The 12,867-nt window shown below is 34.3% G+C and overlaps 1 protein-coding gene across 3 annotated transcripts in view; it reads right to left on the reverse strand.

Moving 5' to 3' along the window:
• alkal1 (ALK and LTK ligand 1) overlaps positions 1-12,867 on the reverse strand; it is a 36,011-nt gene that overhangs the window by 7,777 nt on the left and 15,367 nt on the right. For all 3 annotated transcript variants that reach the window (XM_015353474.2, XM_015353473.2, XM_069190819.1), the window contains exon 3: positions 1,579-1,632. In XM_015353474.2, the coding sequence (XP_015208960.1) occupies positions 1,579-1,632 (54 nt within the window). The remainder of the gene's footprint in view (positions 1-1,578; positions 1,633-12,867) is intronic.

A 12,867-nucleotide genomic window follows, 5' to 3' on the forward strand; every position in this document is an offset into this window, starting at 1 on the left:
AGAGTTTTTCCCATTATTTCAGAATAAATACACCTGTCTCTGTAAGGTCTCTCAGTCAGACAGTAAATTTCCAGCAATGAGTCAACCAAGAAGATCAATCAGCCTTCAACATAGCTCATGGATTAAGTTCACAGATTTGGAGAAGGGTAAACAAATATTTCAAAGACCCATGATATGTCTTCAAGCAAGTGGATCATTAAGGAGTGGAAGCCATCCATACGCAGCATAGATCAGGCTGCTTTTCCAAACTGAGTAGGGAGGCAAGATGGAAACTGGTTAGGAATGTCAATGTGAAGCTAACAGCAACTTTAAAAGAGTTACATAAATCAGTGGCTGAGCTGGGAGAAAATGTGTATGGATAAACAACATCCTTGTCACCTAACAAAGGAGCTTGTATGGCAAAGAAAAGGTCTTAAACCCCAAGGTAAAATCATAACTTTTGGTATAAATATGAAGTGTTACATTTGATGCAAACCCAGCAAAGGTGCCTCACTCATTTATCACCATTCCTTCTGTCAAGCATAGTGCTGGCAACCCTTAGTTTTAGTCCTGTTTCTCATCAGCAGGGAGTGGAAAGCTTGTCAAGACTGATGAGAACATACTGTAAATGGCATAGATGGAGAAATCTACTGGCAAGTCATAGAGGAAAACCTGCTTCAGATCTAGAACTGGGACAAAGATTCACCTTTGAGCAGGGTAATGTTCCAAAGTAAAATGTGATTCATTCCTTTTCATTATAACCATATATTTGCGGTAAAAACTTTTATTTTTAAGAAGAGAGATTAGAAACTAATGTCCCAGTGTTATTTTCTAGGTGTAACATATTGGTGAATTAATCACGGTAGACAAATGAAAACATGAAACTGTCTAATAAGGACTTGGACTTGCTATTCCACACGTAGTGAGCCTTTCTCTTCAGTGTAACGTATTTATTAGGAGCAAAGCATGGAATTATTGCACCTCATCACAAAGATAAAATCTTATTCTATTAAAGCAGTGCACATTACAGTTGTTCCAAACAGTAAATTACTTCAAATAATCCTATACCTTTATATGAACCTCTCAGGAATTATTTTTAATTGATGAAATAAAGCGTACAAATGTTTTTGTCCAAATTCTGTATTTGTCTTCCGAGTTACAGTATAACATTATTTAACATACCATTGAGTAACAAAAAGAACATGCTAGAGAGAATTCTAAAAATTATATTTTAACTACTATCTATGGTTTATTACATCTTGTACCAATTGCAAAATACTGAAATAAGGAGCACCTGACATACCCATTGGCTATGTTATGAATGTTATATTTAATAATGCAGTGAATCACATCTGTGGCATTTTTAAAATAATAATTTGTCATCAAAAGAAAGTAGCCATTTAGTAATGTGTTTCCTTTGGTCTCTATAATGAGGCATTTTTTATTTTATGAAATAGAAAAGAAGTTGAATGTACCACTATATGTAATCCAGGCATAAAATAGAATAATAATTGTTAGATTACTAGAATATTAATATGTATATTAAAATGACATCTGGAAAAAGCACAAATACAAATACAGGGTGACTTTGTATCTTACCTGTGAAATGTTTTATAAACTTGTCTTTCAGGTTAACATCTCTTGGGACGATTTCTGTTAAAACCAAAAACAAGATCAGATAAGCTCTACAAAATATATTATTATGGTCAAACTATTAGGTCACCAGAGGATACATCAACAAAAACTACTGAGATATAGCTGAAACCAATATTACTTAGTTTAATTTTGTTTGAAAATATTTTTTTTTCAACAACAGAAAAATGTAAATCTTTCTTGATTTCTTCACAAATTTCTCCCACTCCCAAACATATTGCGAACAAAATAAAACAGTAGTACATTTGATGTCACAACCGCTCCATTTAATTACTGAACTTTAGAATAAGGGGACTTAACTTGCTTTAGTCAGGGAAAAATAATGTAAGCAAATGACCCTTTCTTATTAATTCAAAATTTGATGTGGACCTTGCAGATCACCTTGACAAGGTATTAGAGTGTAGCAGAGATAAATTATTGGGTTGATTTCTCACTTGGTAAATAAATACAGGAAAATAATAATAGTAATAATTATCCAGTAATAATAATATAGTAACAATAATAATTTAAACAACAGTTTAAATGTCTAAATATGTTACAAAGCTTAAAAGGTTTGTAGAAAATGCCAAAGGAATGTCAAAGCAAAATGGCTTTTTATTTACAATTTAAAGACTACTGTCGCTTTATGTTTTAGATTTGCTAGCAATATTTAAGAACTGATCCAAAATAGGTCACACAAAGTTTTCCATCACTGTACACTGCAAAAAGGATTTGATTATTTATCTCCATCACATAAAACCATTAGAATATTTTAGCTGGTTGCACATAAAATATTCTAGGAGTATTCCATTATAAAATGTATTTGAAATTTCTATAATGGAAGTACTACAGCAAATTGAAATTAAATATAGCCAGTGTGACCCCTTTGAAGATATGCCATAACCAATAAAATAATAATTTCTAAGGATCTAAGGAACGTTCATAGTACTTAGTACATAATTCAAACTCCTTCTCTAGTCCAGTACTTGGCATTATTCACAGATCTATCCCCTTCACAACGAGACAGCTAAGCTAAGTATGGTATAATCCCACAGGCTTCACACTGACTGGAACTGTGGTGATAAGAAGCTATACACATATTCTATTCCTTATAAACATCCTTCTATATACTGTATATATTCATACAACCTCCAACAAACTTTCCAAATTTCTATATAAGATATGGCTCAAAGGAGGAGAAAATTCAATTTTGAAAACCGAGTTAAGAGCAACACTGTATACAGGAGTTTTGGTGGGGGTGGTAGCTGGGAGGGGTTATGCTGATAATACACTATATTAATTGTTTAAGAAATGTTATACAGTTAACAGTATTGTAATGCAATAAGACAGAACGAATATTAGGGTTCAGGGATTTGACTTGGATGAACAGTATAAACCAGCTTTGCATATGTTGTAAATCGTAAATCAATACAGTATATTTATTCCCTAATCTTCCACAACCAACATAAGCCTGACATCAGTTTCACTCAGCAATGTGTTAGGTAAGCAAACCAGAAATCTGCCAGGAAATAATTTGTCAAATTCCACATGACCCACTGAAAAACTCATAAAATGTTTACCATTTTTTAGATCCAATTCCTCCATATGTTTTTGCTTAGTGTGTGTATCTGCCCTATGTATGAATAATCTCCAAATACTGCATCTTCACACATGTCCCCTCACACTGTGTTTGAAGGAAAAGATAATAAAGGATCAGACAGCATTACATGTGGGCCCATGTCTTGTTCTCCTAAGCCAAGGTTAAATCATACTGTATCTTTCCGGAGACAACTGCATGTAAAGTAACAAACAAAACATAAACTAACAAAATTTATTTTTTACAATTTTCTTGCTGTATATAATCACAACATTACTCACTAATTCATTTACATTTTTTACTTAAAATCATTTCAGTTAATTGAACAAATTAATCAATGACGGTTTTGTCGTCCCTGATTAATTTAGTGAACTTTGAAGTTTGAGAACCACTGCTTTAAGATGATGCACCATTTCCTGTTCATTAAGTCCTTGATCCATGTACATCATTTTGGATTCCCATGGTTTTCCAATTCAGTATCAGCTGATGCGAAACTTGATCAGAAATGTGCTAGAAATATAAATACATTCCTGTTATTTGTTCAAGGAATTATAGTACATTTAGTACAAGTTTCTAATTCTAGTTAACTAGTTAACAGTTTGACTAAACAAGACCTTCCCTTTCTAAATCCATGTCAACTTGTTTCTAAAAAAAATGACATTATTTTGCAAATAGTCTCCAAGTTTATCTCTGTTGTTTCCATACAATATGTTTTTGATTATTGATATGAAGCTGGAAAAATATTGAAAAATGTATTTTCAATAAATAGAAATAGAATTTGCAGAGAACATATTATTCTAAATGGAATGACATTATGTTTCTGTAATGTTCATCATAGTATTCAATTTCATTTCAAAAGGCCTTCAAGAGCATAGTACAGTTCATCAATTTCCCTTTGGGATCAATAAAGTCTTATCTATCTAGTATAGCATTTCAAGAGCATACCTGCAGTATAGTTATTACTTAATTTTTTACAGTTAAATAGCATAAGGATATAAGTTTTAATACCAATACTGCATGGATTAAGTACTGTGAAAGTATGCTATTAACTACCATAACAGCCACACACCAATAAATTCATTTTTTTCTAATTAATTTAGAATTTCTTATAGAAGGCTTTAATAATAAACGTATTGTGAATCCCATTCTTCTATACTAGAATACTTGTATACTTCCTATACCATAGTCTTTTTATTTCTATTCTATTTCTTATTAATAAAAAGACAAATGAAAGCAATAGATAATTCCAATAAGGTGTCACTGCCCACCAAATGCACAAACCAAATGCCACAGGCTGTGATTAAATGGAATTTCCCTTTGCGTGGTACAGATAAAAAAAGTTAATGGTTATGTGCACACAAGTTGAAATAATACAACTTGGCAGGAATGTACATACACATAAACACACAGTAACTCCGGAGATTAAATATTAATGTGATAAAGGCTTCTTGAATATAGCTATGCCTCTTCTGGAATAAACTGTACAAATGAAACTGCTCAAAATTAGTGCAAATATGTAGCTTTAGATATGCTAATTCACTCTTACTTACCAATCATGCATATACTAATTAATTAAATGGTTACCAATCCTTGGGGGCTGCCAAGGGTGATAATACCTAAACCAAAATACCCTGTAGAAACCAAAGGAAGGACTAGAGAGAAATTAACATTGGTGTCTTGCAGTGCTGGGACCTTGGATTCGATTCCTGGGGTGCTATCTGCGTGGAGTTTGCATGTTTAATTTTAAGGCTTCACAGAAAATTTGTATTAAAAGTATTGGAAACTTGTAGAATAAAATAGAAAAAATCCAAATGCAGACCAAGTCTGGTACTTACAATGCAAGCTCCTTTTAGAACCAGCTCCTTTTGAATATATTGAACATGATGAATAAATAAATGACAAAACAAAATTGTTTTGGAGGTATTGCTTAATTCTGCTTAAATAAACGAAACGGGATCAAAATGTTTTCAGCGGCAATACATGATCCAAACATATTCAAAACCAGGAAAATATTCCTGCTCTTTATTTTATTTTTCTAAATGTGCTTTATGTGCAATACATACAGTTTTACCTATCTAAAAGAAATACTTATTAGCCCTAATAGCAATGATCCAAAGTACACTCCAAGTTATCAACAGATGGTTATCCACAGGTTAAGTGTACAATTTATTAAACTCCATTTTTTCATGCACATTAGGTATTTAGTTAGGGACAAAAATTTCCATTTTTTTACCCATGGATAACCTAAGGACCACTATATAACATTTGATCTGTGGCCCACCTGTAGATCACTTCATAGTCCCTGTGGATCACCAGTAGACCACTGCATTACACTGTCCCTGTGGATCACCTGTGGATAACAGAGGAAAAAGTCCTGAAGATCTTGTCAGAAACATCTTTAGTGGTGCTATCAAACAAGCCCCTTTTTGCTATTTATATAAAATGTTGTAATTTTGTATCTTAAAAATAAGACCAAGATGTATATCTACTGTAGGTAAAATCCCTGGTTTTCACCTACTATGATGTAGGCTAAAGCCTTGAAAATTAGCATCCGTTTTAAATATTTAACCTCACTAAAGTTTCACATATTAGCTATATTAATAAGGATGAATAAGAGTATTGCAAAATAGAATAAGAGGTAAATGTTGGAATTGGGATGGCATAATTATTGAAATACCACAATGATCTGCATTGCTCTTCCTATATTATATCTAAATACTGCATGTTATAAAGCTATGAAAGAAATTTAGTTGGAATACCAAAACAGGTGGATTGGCACACTGTAGATATTGCTAAAGCAATTCAAAAAGATGTAGATTGGGCAAACACCAGACAAGTGATGTTTATGGCAAGTGCAGATCACTATATGCTGGTAGGAAAAAAAAAACACGGAAGAAGGTTGAAGAAGCTACTTGTGAAAAAGACCGGTGTTTATGTTGACACATCATTTATATTTTCTATAACAGAGTTTGCCAATCTGGGTCTTGGAAATTCATACATGTTCCACATGAGCTCTTTGCTTAGTTGCACCCAGTATAAATAAATAAAAATATTTTAACTGAAGTGGAAATTTTAAAATGACTAAATAAACACACTATTTAATTGGAAAACTCCATAATGCGGACGACCTGAACACAGGACAGAACATACAAACTCCACAAGGACAGCACCCCAGGTCTAGAATTGACCCTTGGGTCCCAGCACTGTCAGGCAGAAATGCTAACTACTGCACCACCATGAGGCCCTATTAAAGATTACAGATTAACCCTATCATTAGGTTAATTAACGATTCAGTTATACTGTATAACTGAGACATTGGCAGATGTGTAAGCCTCCAGGACCAGAATTTGGAACCTCTGATCTACACAATTTGGGGATGCAATATAAATGCAAACAGAATGTTATGATTTAGTTCAAATAAATTTTATTCACCGCTTTTCAAAAAGATATTGCTGATCCGGACTCTATCCAGACAAGAGCAAACAGATACATTCCTGGACCTGAAGAAAAATCCTACTCTGAAAGGCTAAAAGAACAGAACAGGGAAGACTGTGATGGATTTGATTCAAGTATTTAAAATCCTCAAAGTCAAACCAATATACATATTCTGAATGTACAGTGAAACAACCCAAAGGAAAACAAAAATTGATAATTTGGAACTGAAACTGATAGATAGGTTGCATTTGGCAAATGAAAAGCAGCTTACCATATATTGTCATTTTGGGTCTTACTAGTAATATTTCTGCTCTTACCTCCATTTTCTTTTTTATAACTGATATTTTGAAAATGTATGATTATGAATCTGTCCAAAGAATCAAGGTGCATTCCAGGACTTGAAAAGAATGTCCTACTTTTACAGAAAAAGAAAAGAACAGAAACTATTTAACCTTGAACAGAGAAGACTTGATTCAGATGTTATAAATACTCAGGAGAATTCACAAAGTCATCCTGTTGGATTTTAGAATGTACATGGGATCAACAGTGAATCAAAAAACGAGCTTCATTATAAGGCAAATAGAGGAGACATACGTTGCACAACATGTGGATTTGCAATTTGTCTTGGTTGATTTAACCAATACATCCAGCCAAACAATCAACAGGGATGTATTCTAGGAGATTTTGGGCTTTAATGAATGTTAAACATGTTGAGTTTTTTCTGTTTTGGGATAAAGACTTTCTTACTATTCTGTACTAATGCAACTTAGATGACAATACAGGCAACATACAGTACAGTTACACAAGCAAAAGCAAGGTGCAATCATGCATGCTGCTGGTAACAGATAGATTATGAAGATTTATTTTAGACTGTGCTTATAATGCTTATCACTGTCAGATCCATAATTCCCCAGACTGGCTAATTTTAGCCTTAAGGCAGAAGGATCATGGGTATTCTCTGCTGCTTAAATCCAAAAGGGGATCTGCAGCATTAATCAGGAGTTACTTGGGAGAATGATAAATGAAAACATTTTAAGTATATTCAACATAAAGTTACTGTACATATTAGCTAACAGGAGCTGGGTGTGCAATCTACTGATTATAACAGAACTGAGAAATAGCAAATTGTTCCACACAAAATGTGATTGATCAGAATTAAAATTTGTTCATATTCTTAATATTGAATACTTGTAAAATTATTAACCAGTTGGACATTTTATAGAAAAAAAAAACATTTTAAAAGATGTATGGCTTCATCAACCATTTTAAAATACATGATGTATATTATGCTAGAAATGTGATGCTGACCTGTGTTACTTTACAGCTGAATATATAGTAGTTTGTATATAGTCTTTTGAAATAATAATAATAATAATAAAAAACTTTATTTTATATAGCGCCTTTAAAGGTGGCTTCTCAAAGCGCATTACAGGATGACAATAACAATAAATAAGACCAGTTTTGTTTCACTGAGAATAATGAAGCAAGACAGTAAAGCAGGTATTTCATACAGCAATCCTATGGCCTTTGAGGATATCAAAAACAAGTGCAAAATAGTTGTAAATTCACTTAATTGTTGGAATTGCACCCAAAAAGACGCACAGCAATAAATACTGCATTTACAGGTGTATAAACCATGCATTGTACACTTCTTTGATCATATTGAAGTTTTCACAGATTCTGAAGTAAATGTATGACATGTTTCATACACAGTTCAGTGTTGAATCACATTGACTAGGGACTCCGCTCTGTATTCCGATAGCTTAAGTGAGTCTTCAATCATGGTCTAATGACCTACTAAATCTAGAAAACATTGTGACACTCTGAGGTGCAGGGTGCATTTTTCAGTACAGTACTGTGAAACAATTAAGCACACCTGGTGGAAATCATTTTCAGGGTAGAGAAGTCCAGAAAGGACTGAAGAAGAATAAGCTTTTGGCAAACTATCCTTTTGGAAGAAGATCTGGAAAAGGTTTTGAACTAGGACTGGCTGAGGAACAAATCTTTTGAAAGGAAAGCAGAACCAGATAAAGGACGTGAAAATGGAAAGCGATTCTGTTCCCCCCCCGACAAAGTGTTGGCTTAGTGTGAATATGTTTTCAGCACTCTAGTGTGTTGCAATGTACACACATAATAACTAATATTCAATACCCAGCATGTAGAAAGCAAATATATAAAGAGCAAACAAGTCTAAAAAAATGTGAAAAGTTGTAGCAACACAGCTTAATCAAACAATCTTGTTAAGTAATCAGTATTATTATTATGAGGTTTTTACATGCAAACTATAACTTTTTAGCAACAGAAAAAGTCAAAACAGTATGACAAAACATATTAATGAGGATTTCCAGGTGTTTTACATTACCCTAAAATGGTGTGGGCTAATCTGTATGGAAATTTCAATTATTTGTTGTAATTAATCAAGCACTGAGAAAACAAACATAGTCTTACAGTACGTCAGTAAAACAAAGCAGCAGAAAAACGCTACACTTACATAACCAAAAATCCTAAATAATAAGGTATGACTTCGGTTATGTTAAGATCAGCACAAATTACATTAAGCACCCATTTTAAAGCTGTAACTACACATCATGTTAACTCTGGTATTTAAAAGTGAGAACTAAGATGAGCTTCTCTCCAGCTTCAAAATTGTTTTTCCAGTAATTCGTGCACATAATTGTGGATGAGTCGTCGGGGATTCCAATATAAGAAATACTCAAGATATTCTATTAAAGTTTACTTTTGGTAAAAAAGCTCCATAATTAAAAACTAGGAAACACTGCCCCGTCCCTTGAAACTTACAAGCTCCAATGTATTGACCACAATTATCAAGTGTCTCACTTACTATGTTGTGAATGGCCATAAACTATGTCTTTGTGACAAAAATAAAAAACACATGTTGTGCAGCTGTGAAGAGCAATGATGTAACATTGATTATTTATTGCATGATTTTAATGGCACCACATAAATATCTCCTGTACAAAAAAATTAAATGCTGAACAGGAGCCTAGAACTAAAGAATGAGTAAACATAAATATCCAGTAAACACAATGAAGGTTTTGGCACTGAGTGACTTTGAAATCTTGTGTCAAACTTTTTTTCTTTTCATTCAAAGAAATATGATCATTGTTTTTTAAGTACCTATTTAGAACAAATGGGAGGCCACAGCCGAAAATAAAAATTCAGTAGTTCAAATCCCAATTAACATGACGAAACAACCAATATAAAGGGATGGTGTAATTTATAGTTTAATGTTTACCATTAACTCGCCTTGCTGAAGAAATGATAGCCTTGCTTGTAAGATCAAGGCTGACGAAACCTCCAAAAAGATTAAGGGAACCTTGAAACACCGATGTGGATTTCTTCAGTGATGAAACTATTGACGTGTGAGTTTAGTTTGAATGCACTAGTTCAGATATGTAAGGTTTCAGTGGAATAACGATCAGAAAATGTGCACCATGGCATGATGTGAATAAGAACTAAGTTTGACACAGTTGTTGGAACACAATTTGCCCTGTAGGTGGCAGAAGAGCCATCAAAGGGCAGATAAAGAGATGGTCCTCAGAACAAACAGGAGACTGATGCGCTTGAGGCAGTGGGTGGAAACTTATTGGATGGGTGAAGAGTTAAGAGCCAACTCTGCACTGATTGGATGGCAACTTGGGGGGGGGGGGGGGGGTGTTAAGAGGTTTGAAGCCTGTAGCTATATCCACGGACCTATATCTAGCACGGGTACTGGCACTGATGAATATAGAAAACAAGGAGCCTTGGCCCAATACAGATAGTTGCAGAACGTTTGCAACCTCCCCAATGGTTTAGGGAAGTGGGTAGAGACAAAACAATGACAACAGGCTGGAACAGTGGGTGCAATGATTTGGACACGCAACCAGAAACAGAAAGAAAGGGGGAGAGAGAGGAGCAGGTGGGGACTGCAGAAGAGAATTCTGAGAAAGAGAAGGAAGAGAGAAAGGGGGAATGGGAGAGGAAGCAGCCATAGTTGTTCCAGAGTTCAAAGGAGGGGTGACATCAGGAGAACTGGAAGAAAAGGGCAGACATCATCATGGTGGAGGCAGCCAGTCGCTTTGCCTCATTTCTAAGTGAGGTTGAAGAGCTGCTTGTTTGAGAAAATGGATTCCCTCCTGGCTTGCAGGAAGTGAACGGTGGATTGGAATGCTGCATCTGGCCATGCTAGAAGGGCTGGTGGGTGCAAGGAGATAATGAGGTGACAGCCGAATGAAGTGCGTGGGAGAGACGCTGGAGTTATACAATAAGCCATCACCGAGTGCAAAAGATATGTCAGTCTGATGGGAAAAAATGCCAAATACAAGAAAAATGTAGACAAGGTCTAAACAGGTGAAATATGTACTGTATAAATAAGAGAGCGGAAGTACAATTTTATTTCCTCCCATACCTTCATTTAACAACACTATATTCCACATAGATTTGAAACATACATGTTTATGATTGTCACTGTAAGTTAACAGTTTGAATTATGTGAGAAAACCAGTTTTCTTAAGTTTAAATGTTTTGCAGGGGAAAAGAGTAAAAATGTGTTCTAGATAGATGGATACTTTATTGATCCCGTGAGGGAAATTGCAGTATGTTGAATGTTTACTTCTTTTAAAAGCATAAAAGTTTATAAAAGAGGTTTTGATGTATTGTTTGATCTGGCAAAACATTTTGCTTCGAAAAATCTGTGGGAAATATTTTTAATACAAGTGCAATTTTGGAGTGTTTTTTTTTGTTTAGCTCTTAAGTGTTAAGAAATATATGTTACGGTTTGATAACCATGATGTACAGTACTTACAATTTGCAGATTTTTCACATTCCAAAAATGCATATTCCTGTTGTAAAATAACATTGCAGTTTTTGAAAATAAACTGAAACAAAATTATACATGGAAAAAACACATCTGTACAGATACAGTAATTACCATAGTGTATGTGGCTTTTCTTCTACCAGTATATATTCCAAGTTACAGTAGATTCCCCTAACTGAAGTAATTTTTTAAAAAAATTTTTAAGTTCAGATTGTCTCATCAAGATAAAACGATCGATATAAGGATTTTGACAAATAGGGTGGCACGGTGGTACAGTTGTTAACACTGTTCCCTTACATCTCTTGGGCCCTGGGTTCAATTCTGGACCTGGGGTGCCATCTGTGTTCTGTTTGTTTGTTCTCCCTGTATTCTGATGCTGGTGTAAGTGTGAGCACGTGTGTGTCTAGGTCACTGTGTGCCCTGTTGGACTGGCCTTGCTCCTATTGCTTGCCAGGACAGGCTCCAGCTCCAGCTCCCACGACCCTCAATCGGATTAAATGGCCAAAAATTAATGGATCAGTGGATTTTGGGAAATAATTAAAAATACCCAATGATATTTGGAAAGAAAACATTGAACCTTACCTCTAATACATTTCAAATGATATTATTTCATTTCAATACATTTGTTAACATGGCCCCATTCTGCTGGAGGAAACCTTGTCTGCTGGAGGTTAATCCCCCACCCTTTACTCAGAAATACCCATAGTAGACGTAAATTTAAAGAGCATGTACACGTAGAATTAGGAATTTGTCAGAAGATTATATTCACAGAATACAACAAATTATTTTACAACAAAGGAAAATAATTGGGTAAATGTATCTAATAAATTGAAATAAACACAGTTACAAGTGAGTAATTTCAGTAGTATACAGTAATAGCATCGTATTTGCCCACATGAAAATGTTTCTCCTCGGCACCTCAATATCTTTGGTAGTACCTCTTATTTTCAACATAAGGGCGCTGTCCAAGAGTGATGGTGCTGAATTCTATAGAATAAAATTCATCTTAAGTCCCTCCTGAGTTTCATCTCAAAAAGAATGAGTTCCTGAAGCCTATTGTCTCTAATAAATAAGCAACTATAAAACTTTGCATATACTGTATGTAAGTGTTCTAATATAGAAATATTTTGTATTTATGACTTAATATTTATATTAAAAGAGGTGTTAAATGCAGATTTCACATTTCCAGTATTATTATATTTAAATATCAACAATGTTTTGAAAACAAAAATGATTATAGAATGTGTCTTAACACCAGTCTAAGCCTTGATTGAGAGAGGACAAAAAATCATTCTCATGAAGGGTGTCAGCTTCCCTCTTCAATGGGATCTAACAGGGATATATTGCATTGTGGCAGTATGAACACTATGCTAGCAAAAACAAATGCCCAGACCAAGGTTTTGATACC

Source organism: Lepisosteus oculatus, chromosome 6, assembly GCF_040954835.1.
Source record: "Lepisosteus oculatus isolate fLepOcu1 chromosome 6, fLepOcu1.hap2, whole genome shotgun sequence".
Lineage (NCBI taxonomy): Eukaryota > Metazoa > Chordata > Actinopteri > Semionotiformes > Lepisosteidae > Lepisosteus > Lepisosteus oculatus.